Here is a 22,543-nt window from a genome sequence, read left to right on the forward strand (position 1 = left end):
CCTCATTTGTGACACTCTCTGTCCTGTTAGCATAAACACAGAAGCTGAGGTCCATCATTACTGGAGATATATACAATGTCAGCGCCAAAGAGGCTTTACAAGTGTTGTGTTTTGGGATGCACTAATGAACATAGGAGTCGCCATAATCTCCCCTCATCTGAGCCGAGGACACTGTGGTTAAATTTCATGTTCGAAGGAAATATCCCGGAAAAAAATCGGTAACGTCCCCTATATGTGTAGGAATTAATACCAACGCTTCGTGCACGAACGTCAGCTCCAGAAAAAGTAAGTATCATGCATTTGTTTTCCAAATTGTTTTCTGAAAGAGCCTCTTGGCACTCTGTAAGGCTAACTGCTAAAGCTATCATTGTCTCTGTGTGTTTTCACTGATGCTGCCTTCAAATGCAGTCAGAATGATCATGAATAGGAATGTGGTAGTTAAAAGTTGCATATGAAAGCAATGTGAGTCGATCGCTTGAAATTGTCGAGCTTATAATCAGAAGTGGGACTTCTAAAGTTTTTGATGGCATGAGACCAGCTATGTTGTTATTTTTATCTCGTCGTGCTCCCCGTCTGTGTAATTCATAAACGCAAATGTATTATGCACAGTATAATCAGATGACCGACTTTGAAACCGAGTAGTTTTCTGTAAAGACTGTCTTCTCCGGGAACAACAGCTCACTCACATTTAAAGCAACACTCAAATCAGCGCGTTTTGGCTCATAACTACAAAAGTGGCAATTTTAACAAGCTGTAAAAAATAATCTGTGGGGTATACTGAGCTAAAACTTCACATATACGCTCTGGGGACATCAGAGACTTATTTTACATCTTGTAAAAAGGGGCGTAATAGGTCCCCTTTAATCTCAAATCTGCATTTTATGATCACACAGGATCCACTGAGAGCTTTAATCTTCTGTGGCAGAGTGATGCTGAAATCTCTACTGCAAACACCTACAACACATGTTAAGCATACAAAGTAATGCACAAGCACATTTCTAGCCATAAACACATTACTTACCGACTAGAATTTTAATTGACCTAATTTACATTTCATTTAAAACAAAAAAAAAGTGAAAGTTCACTGTTAAAAAGTGAAAGTGATGTGAGGCCAAGTATGGTGACCCATACTCGGAATTTGTGCTCTGCATTTAACCCATCCAAAGTGCACACACACAGCAGTGAACACACACACACACCGTGAATACACACACAGCAGTGAACACACACACACACACACGTGAATACACACACAGCAGTGAACACACACACAGACACACAGAGCAGTGGGCAGCCATTCATGCTGCTGCGCCCGGGGAGCAGTTGGGGGTTTGGTGCCTTGCTCAAGGGCACCTCAATTGAGGGTGGAGCACTGTACATTCACTCCCCCCACCTACAATTCCTGCCGGACCTGAGACTCAAACTCGCAACCTTTGGATTACGAGTCCAACTCTCTAACCATTAGGCCACGACTTCCCAAAGATGTTACAATGTTATTTTAATGTTATAATAAAGCATTAAAAGTAAAAAGAGTAATCAATAAACAAATGTATATGGCTTGCAAGAAAATATTTCTTAAGTAATGTCTAATGACAGTAAACAGATTTGCATGTAAAACGGTTAACAGACCTCTGAGAAACTGTATTTAAAGTACAGATAATATGTTTTACTCAATTAGCACCTGGCCAAAAATCACACCAATGCAATAAAACACACTTATGCTAAATGTTTTAGTTATTTGTATACTAAAGTTCTACATTGGTGAAGGTAAAGGAGATACACACACCATGAAAGGAAAACAAAAACATTTTTTCAGTTACAATCATCTTGCCTTTAAAAGAAGATCGGACCAAAGAAGAGATCATATATACAGTCACATCACCAAAATGATACAAACGTGCACAACATTTATTTAAAATTGTTATTAAAATTGATTTTAGGGAATATTCTTATAATCACAAATCTGAAGCAAATAATCTGAATTAAAACTATACAGAAGTAAAAACATTTCAACTTTATTGGATGATGATGATGATAACTACATGGAATAATTAATTACATATACTCAGTAAGAAATCTAAACCAATTTCATGTTATGTTTTCTCAAGCAAACAAAATACAAAATAAATGTCACTTATCTGTGAGGCTGTGGCACATTCATTTTTGTACAATTACACAAATGAAGGCTTCCTAAAGCAGTAGCTTTGTATGCTTCTTTCAAACATATTTTTGTGAAAATATATATTTAGATTTTTGTTAATTCTGTTCTCAAAAATTGAAACGCCCACACCGTAATAAGTTGATTACAACGCCACTTATAAGTCAAAGCGATAAGCAATTAAATCGCATTGCTAGTGATTGTATTTGTGATTTTTCAGCCATTTCGACTGTAATAATCTAAAATGTCTTCAAACACTCATTGTTGCAGTTGATCTGATGCTTCCAGACATGCTGGCATGACTCATTGTTCCTTCTTTGAGCTTGACCCCTTAATTGCTGCTTGCAGCTATATTTTTCTTTTGTTGTTTTGTTTTTCTCTATAAAACATGAAATCACAAAACTGGTACATTAAGCTACTCTAAACAAATTAAAGCGGTAAATTTCTCTAGAATTTAAAATTACAATTGACTGATTTTATTGACACAATGAAAAATCATTGCAAAATCAGACTAATGTAAACTGTGACTTCAGCTTCTGAACTTTAAGAAGTTAGTCAATATTATCTTCAGTATTAAAAATAAATGTGGCAACACTATCAGCTTCCTGCTCAGCATTCACGCATTAAGAAAAGCTTTTCAGATCCACTCTATTAATACAACCCCTACAGCCCAGATTTGACGCGCTGCAACTTATGGCTTTTCCAAAAACTAAAATCAATTTCAGACCGTCGATGAGGTTCAGGAAAATATAACGAGCTGATGGCAATTCCAACAAAGGATTTTACAGAGTGTTTTGAACAGTGGAAGAGACTGGGAAAACTTTGTGAGGTCCCAAGGTGCCTACTTTGAAAGGGACTGAGGCGTAAGTGTTCTTCATACAATGTTTCTTAGATTTTGTATCTTCTTTGATAAATGTTTCTATTTTTCATATTACATGGCTGGATACTTTCCAGACAGCCCTTATAGACATCCATGGCATTTAATATTTTAGCTTTCATCACTATACATGTTTGTCTTTATTCAGAAAAAAAAAAAAAAAAAAAGATTTGAGCAGAGGAAAATTCTGAAATTTGGATGATTTGACAAGGAATGACCTACATACTAACTGATTTAGACAGATTTAATTGAGACATCAGAGTCTTTCATATGGATATATATGTGCATTGTAAAGAAAATAAATGTGCATTTGTTGTTTATTGTGTGTCACCTCTCTTAATGTTCAAAGTCTCATATTCAGAGAGTGGAGCAGAGAGCTGAAGAGAAGCATATGTGCCTGCTGCCTCATTCTGAGCCTGAAAACAAAAAATCACTCTTAAACACCATCATCGTCAACATGCTTCCTTACTATTTAATAAAAAAGATTTACCTTCAGCTTCGCAGACAATCTAGAAATAAAAAGTATATTAGGTTACTGACGTGTAATCCTTTATAATAACTCTCTATATAGAAATGGACTGTTACCTGTAAATGACTTACTGTCTCATTTTGTAGAGTCCAAGTCCAACAGTCAGAGCGTACAGAACCAGAATGATCAGGAGGGGAATTGTAAATTGTTGACATCCTAAAAAGACAATATGCACACAGAAAGAAAATATAAACAATTCACTGTCTAAGGAGAGAAAAGAGATAAATAGCAGTATATACTTTTAAAATAGTTAAAGTATTAATTCACACAAAAATGAAAATTCTGCAAATGCATAAAGTTACTGAACATTTTAAGGAAGCTGATAATGATGCATCTGTGTTTTACTTGAACAGTCACCACTGTAATGATTGATTGAAATATTTGTTTTACCTGTAAACTGCAGAGGAGTGAGAACTAGATGAAACAGTTGACTTGCAGTGCCATGAGTGCTGTTGCTGACACACTGCAGAGTGGATGTGTGTGTGAGAGACTGATGTAGAGTGATGGAGCTCCTCAAGCCTGTGCTGCTCAGTCGCTCTTCACTGATGAACGTGTTTGAAGAGTTAGTGACAGGACGTCCAGACAGATGCCACTCCAGTTCAGGAGAAGGATTCCCATCAGCCTCACAGAAACACACAGTTACAGCAGTTATGCTACAGCTGGAGGATGGAGTGATTTTAGGGGCATCTGAAAGTATTAAAATGAGAAAAACAGAATAACTGTAATGATTCTGCTCCTGTCAGTGATAAATGATACAGTTCAGTACTGCTGGATTTGCATCACTGCTGCTAGATTGATGAAGGAAAACTAACTGGCTTACAGGGAAATGTAGAGTAGCTAATATTTCTGTCAGGTACATATACAGTGGCCCAATTATTACGTAAAACTATATGAATGCATTTGCATTAGGTAGCAAAATATCAAAACAAGTAGCATTTATTTTAAAGTAGATGCTATTTGGTTTGATATTTTGTTATTTAATGTGATAATACTCGACATGTTGTATATATACATTTTTGCTCTATTCATAAAGAGGCAGTTTCCCCAAAACTGAAAATTCTGGCATCATGTACTGACTCTCATGACAATCCAAACTGAGTGCACGTCATTCTTTTGTTTTTTTGTTATCAACATTTTTTTTTTTTTTTTTCATAGATAACACAACATAAAAAAACAATATATATAAAAAATAAAATAAAATAATAATATAAAACAACAGACATATACTCAACATCTCAAAGTCCAGTCAAAAGGAGGGAGAAAAGGAAGGACAGAAAAAAGAAACCCACAGAAGTCACTCCTCCATACAGTCACGTATTTCAAAGAGAAAGCACTGCCAAGCATAAATGGTAGAAGGCTTGGCTCCATTGATTCGTGCTGTTGTACATTCACAAGACACTATTTGCAGGAGGCTACGGATCCAATATGTTTTCCCACACATATGCGGTGTAAACCAGTTCTGTATTATTGTCTTCTTCGCAGCTGTAAAGCCAGCAAACAACATTCTCTTTTGCATCGAACTTATACAAAGACCAGAATCATCATTAAGAAGACACAAACTTGGGTTAACTGACCAATCAATTTGCAGTAAGGATGATAAAACCAGGTTTACATGTGTCCATAGACTGCTAGTGATAGGACATTCCCAAAACATATGCAGAAAAGTACCTGATGATGTAGTATTACATATATGGCTGTTGAAATTTGATTGTAGTTTCATTTTGAATCTTTTGTAAGGAGTTATGTATGCTCTATGAATGACTTTGAAGTGAATAAGACGATGCGCCAGATTTTTAGATGTTAAACTGAGATTAGACCACACCCTCTCCCAGTCGACAGATAAATTAAGGTCAGATAATTCCCTATTCCAGATAGTTTTAATAGAGAGAGGTTTTATAATGCAATCAAGAATCTTATTATATATTAAGGAAGCAGATGGCCGACCAGCAGATGGTGCAATCCAGTCCCGCATAGGATGAGAGGAAACGGGAGAAGACCAAGGAACGCCATACGCTTTGAGAGCGGAACGTAATTGAAGAAAGACAAAATATGCAGATGCTGGTAGACAAAATTTAGTTCTTAACGTCTGAAATGAACATAGGCCCTGGTTATCATATATATCACCGCACGTGTTTACACCTAAAGAAGACCAAGAGGGTTGGACAAATGGGCGATTTCCGCATACGAAATTAAAATTGTGCCATAAAGGTGTACTATTACAAAATTTGAAGGGTCCTCCTATCCAACGTTCAACCGTTTTCCAGATTTTAATAGAATTGGCCACAACCGGACCAAATTTATAATTATCCCCTTTTTTCCCTGTGCCAGTAAATAAAATATCTTGGAGTCTATTTGGTTTAACCTTGTCAGCTTCAATCACTCTCCAAGAAACTGTAGATTGAGGATCAACCCAAGTATGAAGAGCCTTAAGCTGGAACGACCAATAATACAGTTCAAAATTTGGTACAGCCAGTCCTCCTGCACTATTAGGATGTTGTAATGTGGTAAGTTTAATTCTGGGGCATTTATCATTCCAGATAAATTTCGTAATTATGGAGTTGATCTCCTTAAAGTAACCTGGAGGGGGAGAAAGCGGTAGCACAGAGAAAAAAAAATTAAATCGAGGTAGCAAATTCATCTTAACAGTGGAGATTCTTCCTTGGAGGGAAACGTGAAGATTCTTCCATCTTTGAATGTCATTCTTGACCTTAACTAAAATATTATTAAAATTGTCCCTGGCAATTTTATGAATGTTTTTATATATGGTAACACCCAGATAGGTGAAAGAGTCCTTAATAGGGATGAATGAGGGAATAGAAGAATTAACTTTAATATTGTTAATTGGCATTAAAGCAGATTTGCTCCAATTTATTTTATATCCTGATAAGCTACTAAAATTATCAAATTCCTTAATTATATTAGGGACTGAAACATCAAAGTGGTCTAAATATAGAATAATATCATCAGCGTATAACGAAATACTATGATTATGATCATGAATCTTAATCGATACTTCAGACTTCCTGATGGCTTGTGCTAAGGGTTCAAGAGATAGACAAAACAATAAGGGGGAAAGTGGACAGCCCTGCCTCGTTCCCCGCTGTAAAGGGAATGGGGGGGAAATAACATTACCAGTTATGACTGATGCTGCAGGTGAGTGGTATAATGTCTTAATCATAGAAATGAAGTGTTCACCGAAGCCGAAACATTGCAAAACTGCCCACATATAATTCCACTCTAGCCTGTCAAAGGCTTTTTCTGCATCAAGTGAAAAGACTGCACAAGGGGTTGGGTGGGAGTCTGCAAAGTCAAGAATATGAAGCAGTCGACGCATATTATCAGATGCATTACGCCCCTTGATGAAACCAGTTTGGTCCTCCTTGATCAGACTATGAATTACTTTCTCCATACGAGAAGCAAAAACTTTAGCATAAATTTTTAGATCACATGAGATAAGCGAAATTGGTCTGTAGTTGGAACAATCTAATGGATCTTTCCCTTTTTTAAGAAGTAATGAAATCAGTGATGTTTTTTGATCTCTATGAAATACCCCATGTTCAATTGCAAAATTAAATGAATTAAGCATAAGTGTCCCTACCAAATCCCAAATTTCTAAGTATAATTCTGGGGGGAGACCATCTAGGCCTGGCGATTTGCCCTTCTGAAGGCTTTTTAAAGAGACATGGAGTTCCTCCAAACTTAATGGGGCCTCCAAAGATTCTTTATCCATCTGTGAGATCCGAGGCAGTTCCAATTTATCTAAATACTGCTTACAGATTGATTCATCAAAATCTGTTTCGGCTTTATATAGATTTGTGTAGAAACCTTTAAATATTTCATTAATTGCCACAGGGTTTGTGGTGACCTGATCCTCCGATGATTTTATTGCGCTAATATATGCCTTAGACTCGCATTCTCTCAACCTAAGAGCCAATAAATGACTAGGTCTCTCCGATTCAAAATAATATTTTTGCCTAGTCCTATGTAAAATAAATTCCGCCTTTGATTGTGAAAGCAAATCGTATTCTTCTTTTAAAGAGGACAACTGTGTAGCCTTTTGCTCAGTAAAATGTTGTTTTTGTAGGTTTTGTAATGATTGGATTTTATTTTCTAATTGTGTAAACTGGCGGGTTTTCGCTTTGGCAAGAGTAGAAGAGAAAGATATACAGAAACCTCGTATAGCGCACTTAGTCGTCTCCCACAGTTTTTGAGGATCCACACCAGAGGGCATATTAATTTCCAGAAACTCCTTAATATATTCTTTTAAAGAAGTAATGAAAGTCTGATTACTTAATAATGATATGTTAAAGCGCCATCTAGGGGACTTGGCTTTAACATCGGAAAGAGGAACACTGCACAGCACAGCAGAATGATCAGATAATAAAATTGGTAATATAGAGATGGAGGAATCAGACGAAATTAAAGATGGGCTGAGAAATATGTAGTCTATCCTAGAGAAAGTCTTGTGTCTATTAGAGAAAAAAGTGAAATCCTTAGATTTAGTATTCTGAATTCTCCAAAGATCGATTATGTTAAGCTCAGTGATAAATTTATTCAGTAATTTAGAGGATGGATTGGCTGTTGTATCAGATTGAGATGTATCTAAAGCAGGATTTATGACAGCATTAAAATCCCCACCCACCACTAAAGGAAAATCAATCTGCTCAAGCAGAGTTTTGGAAATCTGTGAAAGGAATGCACTGTCTGTCTCATTCGGACCATAAATAGAGATCAAGGCTAACCTATTATTATATATTTTGCATCGGATAAAAACAAATCTACACCTTCTCATCACTACCAAGGTGTTCAATTGTTAAATTTAACTTCCGGTTAACAAGAATAAGCACCCCCTTAGTTTTATTTTGAGCGCAGGAAAAAGCTGCTAATTTGTAATACTTATTCTGGAAACGTGCCACGTCGGATTGCTTTAAATGTGTCTCTTGAATTAGGGCACAGGAAATAGATTTACGATGTAAATATTCTAACACACGAGTTCGTTTAACAGCAGAATTTAACCCATTCACTGTAAAGGAACGGGTCTGACACAGATGGTAAGTGGAGTAACAAGGTGTTTATTTACAGCGTGCAATTGTGAATAGCAAACGTGAGGAGTCTTCGGATGTGGTGAGTGTCTCTTCGTGAGGTTTCAGGTGAGCGGAATGTCAATAGTAATCAGTCTTTCTGATCTTACAGATCCTGGGGGTTCGCCGCGGCTGAGCGGCTGAGAGATGCGGGGATCCGATCGAGCCAACGGAACAGACGAGGAAGAGGACTGGGATGGAGAAGACAGAAGGTAAGTAGGGACAGGTAAGTAATCGCAGGTAGTAATACTCAGCTTCGTAAGGTAGCAGAGATGGTCCATGTGGTAATCCGGAGATCGGACAACTGGTGACTTTGGTGACTGTGGTTATATGTGGTTGGTGATAATGAGGTGCAGGTGCCGGTGATTAAAATTCAGGTGAGGTGGATCGGGGTAACTGGCTCTGGGAGGAGCCTGGTCCTTCTGTTACAGTACCCCCCCCTCCACGGCCCACTCCTGGGGGCCGACCTCGGCGTCGTGGTGGTCTGCCTCGGCCTCGAGGTGCAGGACGATCCGGATGGGAGGCGTGGAAATCATCCAGAAGGCTGGGATCGAGAACATCATCTCTGGGGATCCAGGAGCGCTCCTCAGGCCCGTACCCCTCCCAGTCCACGAGGTATTCTAGTCTCCCACCACGACGCCGGGAGTTTAGGATGTCTCGGACCTTGTAGATGGCTCCATCTTCAATGATGAGTGGGAGAGGGGGTTCCTCGGTTGGACCAGGCTCTGGGGAAACAGAAGGGTAATATGGTTTGAGTAATGATACGTGAAAAGTGGGGTGAATCTTGTATTGTGCAGGGAGCTGAAGCTTGAAAGTGACCGGGTTGACCTGTTCCAGAATGGTAAAGGGGCCAACGAACCTGGGACTCAGCTTACGGCTGGGCAGGCGTAGCCGAATGTCTCGTGTGGAGAGCCATACCTTCTGTCCAGGCAGATAGGTGGGTGTTGCTGAACGACGAGCATCGGCGGCGATCTTCTGCCTGCGTACTGCCCGTTGCAGGTGGTGATGTGCTGAGTCCCAGACTCCCTCGCTTTCTCGGAACCAGTGGTCGACCGCAGGCACATCGGAAGGTTCTCCGGACCAGGGAAATAATGGAGGCTGGAAACCGAGTACGCACTGGAAGGGAGAGAGTCCAGTAGAAGATTGACGGAGTGAGTTCTGGGCGTACTCGGCCCAGCCTAGGAACTGGTTCCAAGAATTCTGGCGGCGATGGCAGAAGGTTCTCAGGAAGCGCCCAATTTCCTGGATTTTGCGTTCAGTCTGCCCATTAGATTGAGGGTGATAACCGGAAGTCAAACTGATGGTCACACCTAGGAGAGCGAAGAAGGCCTTCCAAACACGGGAGATGAATTGTGGACCTCTGTCCGAGACTATATCTTCAGGGAGGCCGTAGTAACGGAATACATGATTAAATAATAGTTCTGCTGTTTGCATGGCAGTGGGGAGTCCAGGTAGAGGAACGAGACGGGTGAATTTAGAAAATCTGTCGATGATGACGAGAATGCAGGTATTATGGTCGGAGGGTGGAAGATCCGTGATGAAGTCCACTCCTAGGTGTGACCACGGGCGGTTGGGAATGGGTAATGGTACCAGCTTGCCGGAAGGGAGATGACGGGAACTCTTGGATATGGCGCAGTCTGGGCAGCCCTGAACGAACCTTCTCACATCCCTGGCCATGTTCGGCCACCAGAAGCGATCGCTTAGCAGCGAGAGAGTAGCGTTGGCCCCTGGGTGACCAGTACCAAGTGAAGTGTGAGAGGAGTGGATGAGGGAAGTGCGTTGTGTCCTGGGAACATACTGACGATCAGGTGGGCAGCCCGGCGGATTGGCAGGAGGAGTATCGGAGGCCACTGGCGGAGAGGACCAAGCAATGGGACTTACGATAATGTTGGAGGGCAAGATACCTTCGGGCTCCTCGAGAGAATCCTCCTTGGTGTGAAGACGAGATAAAGCGTCCGCCTTGGCGTTACGGGAACCTGGACGATAGGAGATTTGGAAATTGAAACGGGTGAAAAACAATGCCCATCTTGCTTGGCGTGGATTTAATCTTTTGGCGTCTCGTAGATATTCGAGGTTCTTGTGATCGGTAAGCACGAGAAATGGTTGAGCTGCCCCCTCCAACCAGTGTCTCCACTCCTCCAGGGCAAGCTTGATGGCCAGAAGCTCCCTGTTGCCGATGTCGTAGTTCTTCTCCGCCGGGCTGAGCTTCTTGGAGAAGAAGGCACATGGATGGAGCTTGGGAGGCTTCCCCTGCTGCTGCGATAATACCGCACCTACTCCAGTTGTTGATGCGTCCACCTCTACGACGAAGGGCAGTTCTGGATCGGGGTGGACGACGAGTGGTGCGGTAGTGAAGGCTTCCTTGAGACGGTTGAAGGCATTGGTGGCATTCACATCCCAGGCAAGGGACTTCTTACCTCCTCGTAGGAGGTCAGTGAGGGGGCTTGTGATAGAACTATAGTTGGCAACGAATCTTCTGTAAAAGTTTGAGAAACCCAGGAAGCGCTGCAATTCCTTGATCGTGGTGGGTCGAGGCCAGGATGTAATTGCTTCCACCTTCCCCTTGTCCATGCGGATGCCACCGTGACTAATGATGTATCCAAGGAAGTGGACGGATGGTTGGTGGAATAGACATTTTTCTGCCTTGAGGTAGAGCTGGTGTTTCCGTAACTGTTGAAGGACCTCCGCAACGTGGTGGCGATGTTCGGCCAGGCTCCGGGAGTAGATCAAAATGTCATCAATGTAGACTATTACAGAGCGATGAAGAAACTCCCGGAGCACCTCATGCATGAAGCTTTGGAAGACAGAGGGGGCGTTGACAAGCCCATAGGGCATGACCCGGTACTCATAGTGCCCTGTAGGGGTTACAAAGGCGGTCTTCCACTCGTCCCCCTCTCTGATGCGGATGAGGTTGTACGCGCTGCGGAGGTCCAGTTTGGTGAATATGGTGGCACCGCGAAGCTGTTCCAACGCTGCAGGGACAAGAGGAAGTGGATAGCGATATTTAACCGTGATGAGGTTTAATTTACGATAGTCTATACATGGACGGAGTCCTCCGTCCTTCTTGGCCACGAAGAAGAAACTTGAAGCAGCAGGGGAGATGGAAGGGACGATGTAACCCTGTTTGAGTGCCTCCTCAATATACTCCTCCATCGCCTTCTGCTCGGGAAGAGAGAGGGGATAAATCTTTCCCCGTGGTACTGGTTCACCCGGAACGAGGTCGATCGCGCAGTCCCATGGCCGATGAGGTGGTAACCGCGATGCCCTCTTGGGGCAGAACACGTCCCTGAAAGCCTCGTAGTCCGGTGGAACCTCCACTGATTGTTTCTCCACAGGGCTCTCCACGGACGTGGCCTGCACAGACAAATTAACCACTGGACGTGGAGATGGTTTAGGCATATGTGGGAAACAGTGCGGGAAACAGTTAGTACCCCACTTCAGCACTTCTCCAGAGGCCCAGGACAAAACTGGATTGTGCTGAACCAGCCAGGGTCGACCCAAAACAATGTCTACTGTAGATTCTTCTAAAATTAGTAAATGAATACTTTCTTGATGGAGCTGACCCATTCTCAGCACTAGGGGACCGACACAATATTTGACTAACCGACGAGTGAGTGGAGTACCTGTTATGGCTTGGATCTGGTAAGTGGTTTCGGTGGTAATGGGTGTGAGGTGGAGTTGCCGGCTGAGTTTCCCCGAGATGAAGTTCCCCGCTGATCCGGAGTCCAAGAGGACTGTGACTGGCATCAGGTGGTTTACAAGAACAATATTAGCACAAGTGGTTAAGGGGTTCATTTTAGGGATGTGAGGGTGCATACCACTCACCCAAAGCCTGGACGGACGAAGGGTGCAGGATTGAATTCGGTGGTCAGAACTCCCACAATACAGGCATAAACCATTGTTAATTCGCCTCTGTCGTTCTGTTGGTGATAGATGGAAGGTGTCAGTTTGCATCGGTTCGGAGATGGGTCTAACCTCTGGCTGGTGGCTTGGAGGAGTGTCAATGGCGGTAACGGTTGTGGTTTCTAATGTACAGGCCCGCATCCGGTTGGAGCAACGAATGGCAAGTTGAATGAACTTCTCTAGCCCAAAGGTGTCATCGTAGGCTGCCAGTTGAATTTTCAGGCGGGTATTCAAGCCTTGCCGGAAAGCAGTTATCAATGATGGTTCGTTCCATCCACTCGCGGCCGCGAGGGTGCGAAACTTCAGGGCATATTGATGAATGGTCTGATTCCCCTGACGAAGTTTATATAACTGTTCCCCCACTGAAGAATCACCTGGAGAGCTGCTAAATACCTCCTTAAAGTGAGCGAGAAATTGGGCAAACGAATGCGTGGCAGGTCCAGCTTGATTTAAAATTGTCTCCGCCCATCTTAATGCGGGTCCTGTGAGTGACGTGATCACAAAGGCGATCTTCGCCTGATCGGTCAGGAACATCTGAGGATGTAAATCAATAGTTAGGGTACATTGGAGAAGAAAGCCATTGCACTCCTCTGGATCACCTGAGTAGGGCGCTGGTCGGGCCATGGGACTGGCGTACATTATCGCCGAAGAAATGGTTGAGGCGGAAGTGACGGGTGTGGTAACAGAGGCCGGTGGTGTTGGTGAAGCCGGACGGGCTAATACCCGTTTCAAGGTGTCGACCAGTTCCTGGAATTGGTCGTTTACACTCATGGTGTAGCCGTCTTGGTCCGATCTTCTGTAAAGGAACGGGTCTGACACAGATGGTAAGTGGAGTAACAAGGTGTTTATTTACAGCGTGCAATTGTGAATAGCAAACGTGAGGAGTCTTCGGATGTGGTGAGTGTCTCTTCGTGAGGTTTCAGGTGAGCGGAATGTCAATAGTAATCAGTCTTTCTGATCTTACAGATCCTGGGGGTTCGCCGCGGCTGAGCGGCTGAGAGATGCGGGGATCCGATCGAGCCAACGGAACAGACGAGGAAGAGGACTGGGATGGAGAAGACAGAAGGTAAGTAGGGACAGGTAAGTAATCGCAGGTAGTAATACTCAGCTTCGTAAGGTAGCAGAGATGGTCCATGTGGTAATCCGGAGATCGGACAACTGGTGACTTTGGTGACTGTGGTTATATGTGGTTGGTGATAATGAGGTGCAGGTGCCGGTGATTAAAATTCAGGTGAGGTGGATCGGGGTAACTGGCTCTGGGAGGAGCCTGGTCCTTCTGTTACATTCACATTTAGTGATAAAATATTTAGAGTATGCATTGAATGTATAGTGTGTAAACGTTGACGTGTATTTTAGATACCAAACCTCCTAGATGAAAAATCCCTTTAAAAATAAGGTAAAATAAATAAAAGTATAAATGTCTGTTGTAAAAAGTAAAAACCACATAAAAACATGAACAACCGACAACCTTAAACAAGGAACAACTCAGACCGCACATTACCCAGAACATAGGTCTGACTGAGCAACAAAAAATAGTGATGGTTCGTGACCGATCCACTCCAACGCAGGACATGTCTCCCAAAAAGCTCGTACTGCCAAAAAAATATATAATTAAAATTAAACTTTAACCAACTCTCCATTAGTCCCCTCCAAAAAAGAAAAAAGGGGTGTCATTCTTGCCAGCAATGAGATCGTTGTACCGGATATATAGGAACAATATCTCAGTAGTAGAGGGGAGAGAAGAAAAAAGCAAAAACCAAGTTTAGTCAGCGTCCATGTCCATTCTGCCATCATCAGCCCCTGAGCAGCTGGGACCATGTTCATCCCGACCATCAAGCTCCTCCCGCCGGGCTGGAGAAACAGCGGCCGCCGTTCCCCCGCGCAGAGCCGCGGCATACGTCTTCTGCTGGGACAGGGAGCTAATAAAATCCTCCGCTTTCTGAGGGGAATCGAAGCTTTTCTGTTCCCCCTTGTGCCGTAGTTTGATTATGGCCGGATAGATGAGGAAGGGCTGGAGACCAAGCGCTGTCATCTTCTTCAAAACCGGACCAAATGCCTTTCTCCTGATCACTGTAGCTGGACTAAAGTCGGGAAAAAATAGCAGTGTGACATTGTTCTGTGCGCATTTCACCGGATAAGCCTTTCGAGCACCCTTCAGGATATCTGATCTGTCATGCCATCTCAGTACACGGAAGATGAGGGTGCGCGGCCGATCGGAGCCCCTCCCTCCGTCATACACGCGATGTGCCCGGTCAATCTCAATGTCACGGCCCTTCAAGGAAGGAATCCACTTAGAAATATTAACTCTGAGGAAACCTGCCGCGCCCTCAGCCCCCTCTGGCAGCCCCACCAGTCGTACGTTGTTCCTCCTGCACCTGTCCTCCATGTCCGTCATCTTCTCGGTGAGTCGCTCCAGCTGATTTCTTAAGCCCGTGACTGTCCTCCTATCCTCACGTGCAGCTGCTTGAACAGAATCTACGCGGTCACGTGTCTGCTTCGCCGCGGTAGTTATGGTCTCAAACTCCTCTCTTAGCTCTTTAACAGACTTGTTGGTCGCTTGTATGTCTTCAAGCAGTTCGCGTAATGCTGGAATCAGCACAGAGTCCATCGCCTCTCTTACTGCCAAATTCACAACCGAATTCAACATGTTTTGCTGCTCCTTAAATGCTAGTTCGATGCGGCTAGCAATAGCATCGTCGAGGTCTTCTCTGGAGATGGCAGAATCTCTGAATTTTTTCTTCATTGGCGATTGCTCAATCTCTCTTTTCCGATCCCCTTTGTCTGCCTTAGCACTCATGACAGGTCCAATGCAGAGTGGTTAAATTTTTTCTGACAGGATCATGCAAAATATGGCAAAGTGAGAAGAGCGAAAGATTCAAGCCTGCATCGCCGTCGAAGGGTCACGTGATTCACGTCATTCTTTTGTGTTCCAAAAACACTTCTTCGTCCATACAATTAAAGTCAAATGGGTGCAATGTTGCTTTGGACCCCACTGACTTTAATTGTCACCATGATTTTAACACTTGTGATCTCTGTTTGTCCACTTGCATTTGTAAAACAATCCAGATATACTGGTCTGAAGGTCTGAAGCTACAATATAATGGACTCAAAAATCTAGCACTAAATTTGCCCCTGCATTTAAACAAAACAGAATTAACAGCAATGCGGTAAGGTTAACTGAAAAAATAATTAGGATTTGTAATTATTATTTGGTCTTAAGCTAAATAAAGATAATTATTTTTTTTAATATGACACTATTATTGGATCATAACACAGTAATAGTGTCATAACTCTTCATTTTATGATTGACTTTAAGGTGCTAATGAATGTGACGAGGTAAAATTGGCTGTTATGTAATACTCACACTGAATGTCCAGCTTCACTGCTGAGTTTTGGACACCATGTTGGTTCTGAGCTGTACAGTGGTACCAGCCTCTGTGTGTCGGGTCGGTCCTATTGAAGGTAAGAGTATCTCCAGTCTGCAGCTGCTCCAACTGTCCTTCTCTCTCTCTGGACCAGGTGTAGTTCACTGCTGGATTTGCATCACTGCTGCAGATCAGAGTCACTGAACTGCCCTCCAACACAGAGCTGGAGGCAATCGCTAAAGTTGACATGTTTTTTGGGGCATCTGAGAAAAAAAGATAAATTATTGATTATTTGATTGGGAAAGAATAACCAAAGACTTTAGATATACAAAGACGGTGTGCTCTTATTACTTATGAATGGGAGAATGTGCAACATGCAATATAGCAGAATGATTGGGAAAAAATGACTGGGAAAGCCATCGCGTCCCTGCAGCTGCCACTAAAAGCTCCGATTGATACAGAAACAATCAACATTCTGAGACACATGGTTAGTACTACACATAAGCATTGCTCAAAGCACTTTTTTAAAGCTATTTGAGCATAAGAAACAAAACTCATGATACGGTTGTTGTCAGATTTCATTGGTGATTTCAAAAATGAAATATAATCATTAGCTTGGTGAACAGCTTTAAAGAATTTGATGTTTCCCCTTTTCAAAGAGATAGGAGCTGTACTTGCACGATTGAAATAGCTGTCCGAAAGGCATTTCAAAAATGGCTGCCGAATGAAATGGCTTGCCTCAAAGTACCTTTGGAATAAGTGTTTAAATAAGGGATCTAAGGAAGATAATATTTTGGGCAGTTACATATACAGTGGCACCAAAAAGTATTTAGATGTAAGCTTCACTTAATGGGTTTGCATTAGGTAATAAAATATCATTAAATATCATTAACAATATTCATTTCAAAGAGACCATTTGGTTTGATATTTTGTTTATCTTATGCAATAATATTCAGACAACATGTGTGGATGAAGTGTCCACGAGTGTTCAAACATATTTTTGGGACTCTACAGTATATATACTTCTTCTGTAGACAGTTCTCCCAAAAAACCATGGACTTTTATTGGATGAGAAAAATAAAAATATATCTTCTTTTGTGTACTGCAGAAGAAATGAATTCTAAATGACATGAGGGAGGCTAAATCATGACGGAATATTCATTAATAGGTGAACTATGCCGCTTATTAACATCTCTATTGTATCACTGTCTCTGTCCTCTTCACACTGGTTAGGAATGTGTGAGAGTAAATGCTATGTAAGGGACCATTTGAAATATTGTAATTATGTTCCTTGTATAAAAAGTATGGATGAATTGTGTTATGAAATAATGATGTAGGTGATTTGATTCGTGATTGACATTTTCTGTATCTTTAATGTTTTGTACTCTGCGCGTGTTTACCTATTGAAACCGGAAGTCATGAATATTCATGCTGAAATTGTTCTTCTTGGACACAGTAGTGATCAGGTGGACTAATGAGCTTAATAAGGTGGCGGGTGGACGCGAATGTGAGACGCGGATTGTTGGAGCCTATATTGTTTTAATGTGGATTTTATATTTTGTGTCACTTTGAAGTTAATTCGACTCACGTCTGATGATGACGAAAGGATTATTCTATTTGATTTGCATTCCTTGGTGATCGCAGCGAGGTATGTTGATTGTAATAAAATAAATATTTGAATGTTTGTGTAATGTAACCTATTGTGATGCTTACTTGGGATGTTTATGCAATTCAACATGTTTATGAGTCTATGTTTGAATTATGAATTTGTCATTTGTATGTGTTAAAACAGTTTTCACGATGCTGTGGGGTGTTGTGAGTAGCTACAAGATGTACAGAATAAAGATGCTGATTGAATACGTCGCATTGTCGTTGTGGTGAAGTTAAGAAAACCTCACACATCAGTCGAGGCTCTCGGATCCAAGGGACTGCTACATGCTATATAAAAAAAACACTGTCATGAAAGAATGTGTGAAGAATATCTGTTGCATCAGCTGCCATTTACTGTAAGTGTGAATTTGCAAGACATATAACTGAGACTGTCTTGAGATAAACTGTTCTGAAGATCTAAACCTACAATTAGCATCCAGGACTGAAACAATCCTTTTTTTTTTTATTTATTTTTTTTATTTAAGGTGCTAATGAATGTGACGAGGTAAAATTGGCTGTTATGTAATACTCACACTGAATGTCCAGCTTCACTGCTGAGTTTTGGACACCATGTTGGTTCTGAGCTGTACAGTGGTACCAGCCTCTGTGTGTCGGGTCGGTCCTATTGAAGGTAAGATTTTGTCCAGTCTGCAGCTGCTCCAACTGTCCTTCTCTCTCTCTGGACCAGGTGTAGTTCACTGCTGGATTTGCATCACTGCTGCAGATCAGAGTCACTGAACTGCCCTCCAACACAGAGCTGGAGGCAATCGCTAAAGCTGACATGTTTTTTGGGGCATCTGAGAAAAAAAGATAAATTATTGATTATTTGATTGGGAAAGAATAACCAAAGACTTTAGATATACAAAGACGGTGTGCTCTTATTACTTATGAATGGGAGAATGTGCAACATGCAATATAGCAGAATGATTGGGAAAAAATGACTGGGAAAGCCATCGCGTCCCTGCAGCTGCCACTAAAAGCTCCGATTGATACAGAAACAATCAACATTCTGAGACACATGGTTAGTACTACACATAAGCATTGCTCAAAGCACTTTTTTAAAGCTATTTGAGCATAAGAAACAAAACTCATGATACGGTTGTTGTCAGATTTCATTGGTGATTTCAAAAATGAAATATAGTCATTAGCTTGGTGAACAGCTTTAAAGAATTTGATGTTTCCCCTTTTCAAAGAGATAGGAGCTGTACTTGCACGATTGAAATAGCTGTCCGAAAGGCATTTCAAAAATGGCTGCCGAATGAAATGGCTTGCCTCAAAGTACCTTTGGAATAAGTGTTTAAATAAGGGATCTAAGGAAGATAATATTTTGGGCAGTTACATATACAGTGGCACCAAAAAGTATTTAGATGTAAGCTTCACTTAATGGGTTTGCATTAGGTAATAAAATATCATTAAATATCATTAACAATATTCATTTCAAAGAGACCATTTGGTTTGATATTTTGTTTATCTAATGCAATAATATTCAGACAACATGTGTGGATGAAGTGTCCACGAGTGTTCAAACATATTTTTGGGACTCTACAGTATATATACTTCTGCTGTAGACAGTTCTCCCAAAAAACCATGGACTTTTATTGTATGAGAAAAATAAAAATATATCTTCTTTTGTGTACTGCAGAAGAAATTAATTCTAAATGACATGAGGGAGGCTAAATCATGACGGAATATTCATTAATAGGTGAACTATGCCGCTTATTAACATCTCTATTGTATCACTGTCTCTGTCCTCTTCACACTGGTTAGGAATGTGTGAGAGTAAATGCTATGTAAGGGACCATTTGAAATATTGTAATTATGTTCCTTGTATAGAAAGTATGGATGAATTGTGTTATGAAATAATGATGTAGGTGATTTGATTCGTGATTGACATTTTCTGTATCTTTAATGTTTTGTACTCTGCGCGTGTTTACCTATTGAAACCGGAAGTCATGAATATTCATGCTGAAATTGTTCTTCTTGGACACAGTAGTGATCAGGTGGACTAATGAGCTTAATAAGGTGGCGGGTGGACGCGAATGTGAGACGCGGATTGTTGGAGCCTATATTGTTTTAATGTGGATTTTATATTTTGTGTCACTTTGAAGTTAATTCGACTCACGTCTGATGATGACGAAAGGATTATTCTATTTGATTTGCATTCCTTGGTGATCGCAGCAAGGTATGTTGATTGTAATAAAATAAATATTTGAATGTTTGTGTAATGTAACCTATTGTGATGCTTACTTGGGATGTTTATGCAATTCAACATGTTTATGAGTCTATGTTTGAATTATGAATTTGTAATTTGTATGTGTTAAAACAGTTTTCACGATGCTGTGGGGTGTTGTGAGTCGCTACAAGATGTACAGAATAAAGATGCTGATTGAATACGTCGCATTGTCGTTGTGGTGAAGTTAAGAAAACCTCACGCATCAGTCGAGGCTCTCGGATCCAAGGGACTGCTACATGCTATATAAAAAAAACACTGTCATGAAAGAATGTGTGAAGAATATCTGTTGCATCAGCTGCCATTTACTGTAAGTGTGAATTTGCAAGACATATAACTGAGACTGTCTTGAGAGTCCAGATAAACTGTTCTGAAGATCTAAACCTGCAATTAGCATCCAGGACTGAAACAGTTCTTTTTTTTTTTTTTCATCTTTTTTTTTTTTAATTTAAGGTGCTAATGAATGTGACGAGGTAAAATTGGCTGTTATGTAATACTCACACTGAATGTCCAGCTTCACTGATGAGTTTTGGACGCCATGTTGGTTCTGAGCTGTACAGTGGTACCAGCCTCTGTGTGTCGGGTCGGTCCTATTGAAGGTAAGAGTATCTCCAGTCTGCAGCTGCTCCAACTGTCCTTCTCTCTCTCTGGACCAGGTGTAGTTCACTGCTGGATTTGCATCACTGCTGCAGATCAGAGTCACTGAACTGCCCTCCAACACAGAGCTGGAGGGAACCACAGACACTGATGTGTTTTTAGGGGAATCTGAAGGGGGAAAAAATTCAGGTCCTCACAATAAAAATCACAATAATATGATTCACGAGTCAAAACTAAAAAGCATCACAAAGCCTCACTTACACTGAATGTGTACTGTGATACTGTCCTGTGCTGTTTTGTTCTTGTCCTGTAGCTGGTAGGTTATAGTGCAGGTGAAAGTGACTCCATGCTCACGGTGAGTAGCAGTGAAGTTCAGATCAGAGATGAGCTCCTGTAGTCTGCTGCTCTCACTGAGGGGGATTCTGGGAGTGGAGCTCCATGTGAGAGTTGGTGGAGGAGAGGAGCAGAGAGTCTCAGCAGAGCAGCGCAGACTCACAGAGCTCCCCTCCAACACCTCCTCCTGATCCTGCTCCACATACAGCTGTACTCTGGGTTTGGGAGGAGAGTCTGAAATAGAGAAAGTAAAATGACAATGATGGCAACTTTTAAAACCCTCATTTAACACATTTGTTTATAAATAAAAGGCTCAAATCACTCACCAATGACATTTATAGTGGAGGTGTTTGTTATGTAGGTGTATTTCAGATCTTCATTTTTAATCCTGAAGTAATATTTACCACCGTGATTTGAGCTAACATTATCAAAGACAGTGGTGCAGTCCTTCTCATGTAGTTTTCCAGTTATTTTCCCGTTAAAGTGATTAGGTTTGGGATCTCTGGAGTTAAACACTTGATGTGTATTCTCTTCAGTTCCATCTTTGAACCACAATCCTGTAGCATCACTCTCAGTGAGGTCTTTGTCATGTTTTTTATCAATCTCAAAAGTGCAGTTTATGATCACACAGGATCCACTGAGAGCTTCAATCTTCTCTGGCAGACTGACTTTGTACTCTGTACAGTAAACACCTTATAACACACACAACACAAACATGCAACACCCTTATTGACTAGGATTTTCAGTTTACAAACAGACCTCATTAACATTTCAATAAAAATGAAAAATGTTATATTCTTGTAATATATGTTATAATCTCTGCAGCAAACACCTACAAGTCACGTAAAACGTAAGAAATTATTAAAAAATTACCATAAATACCAAGAAAGGAGCTCTGGAATTATTTATTATTATTATTAATCTATAAATCAAAATATACTTTAAACCTTTCAACAGAAAACAGAGTAGAATTAGTTTCTCTGCTGTCCAGATGTCCATCCTTTCATTCAATGAGGAACATCAACCTAAAGGTAAAAAGCAAATAAGAAAGAAACTGAGCCACCCCCCACCCCCACACATAATTTATGCACAAATTCTGTTATGTTATATATTTAGGAATGGCTCATTTCTCACCTTCCGTGATTAAGAGACATTTCTTTAAGATTGCGAGAGCACTGGCAACATGAAAATCACCTTTGCTTTCAAGCAAAACGATGCAAGAGTTTTTGCACAAATCTATGATCTTTGACAAATATAGTGCCTCGAGGAGGAGGAAATAACTTTTCATACTTTACATCAATATTAATGGTTTATTGAAAACATTGCCTTACTTTTTGGTTGCAAACATTACTTTTTTTCCTCTGTGAATTCTTGTTTTAGACACTTGAAACCTGGCCCATTACTTTAATATTTCAGTATACATGATTTATTATTTCAGTATATTAACTGAAATGTTTAACCACTTAAAACATCAAAATATTCTATGCATGACATTTTTATTAGATGCTTCATGAAATTGTCCATATAACATATCCTTTATAACAATAATGAGATATAGATATGACAGTATCTGTAAATATTGAATGAGTCTATTAGTTTTACACTCTTAAAAATAAAGGTGCTTCACGATGCCATAGAAGAACCTTTTTTGTCTAAATAGTTCCATAAAGAAACTTTAACATCTAAAGAAGCTTTCTGTTTCACAAAATGTTCTTTGTGGCAAAAGAAGGTTCTTCAGATTATAAAAAGGTAAGAAAGAGGTGTTTTTTTAAAGAATGGTTCTTTGTGGAACCAAAAATGGTTCTTCTATGGTATCGCTG

The 22,543-nt window shown here is 40.9% G+C and overlaps 2 protein-coding genes across 2 annotated transcripts in view; both read right to left on the reverse strand.

The window, feature by feature from the left end:
- LOC306861831 (uncharacterized protein) overlaps positions 1 to 14,444 on the reverse strand; it is a gene marked incomplete at both ends in the record, with an annotated part of 28,066 nt that extends 13,622 nt beyond the window's left edge. Inside the window, 9 exons of the mRNA XM_079404316.1 lie at positions 3,367 to 3,451; positions 3,526 to 3,544; positions 3,636 to 3,720; positions 3,955 to 4,251; positions 10,550 to 10,621; positions 10,919 to 11,232; positions 11,902 to 13,082; positions 13,186 to 13,344; positions 14,337 to 14,444. Of these exons, the coding sequence (XP_079260442.1) occupies positions 3,367 to 3,451; positions 3,526 to 3,544; positions 3,636 to 3,720; positions 3,955 to 4,251; positions 10,550 to 10,621; positions 10,919 to 11,232; positions 11,902 to 13,082; positions 13,186 to 13,344; positions 14,337 to 14,444 (2,320 nt within the window). The remainder of the gene's footprint in view (positions 1 to 3,366; positions 3,452 to 3,525; positions 3,545 to 3,635; positions 3,721 to 3,954; positions 4,252 to 10,549; positions 10,622 to 10,918; positions 11,233 to 11,901; positions 13,083 to 13,185; positions 13,345 to 14,336) is intronic.
- A 1,415-nt stretch (positions 14,445 to 15,859) lies between these two features.
- LOC306861832 (B-cell receptor CD22-like) lies at positions 15,860 to 21,791 on the reverse strand (the record flags this gene model as incomplete). The annotated part of the gene is made up of 6 exons (XM_079404317.1): positions 21,671 to 21,791; positions 21,050 to 21,415; positions 20,652 to 20,957; positions 20,295 to 20,558; positions 18,097 to 18,360; positions 15,860 to 16,176 (listed from the first exon to the last, which is right to left on the reverse strand). Exons 1-6 carry the CDS (start codon positions 21,720 to 21,722, stop codon positions 15,860 to 15,862), a joined length of 1,569 nt encoding a protein of 522 aa, XP_079260443.1. The 5' UTR covers positions 21,723 to 21,791.
- Between the last annotated feature and the right edge of the window lie 752 nt (positions 21,792 to 22,543).

Source organism: Barbus barbus (assembly GCF_936440315.1).
Source record: "Barbus barbus genome assembly, chromosome: 42".
NCBI classification, from domain to species: Eukaryota; Metazoa; Chordata; class Actinopteri; order Cypriniformes; family Cyprinidae; genus Barbus; species Barbus barbus.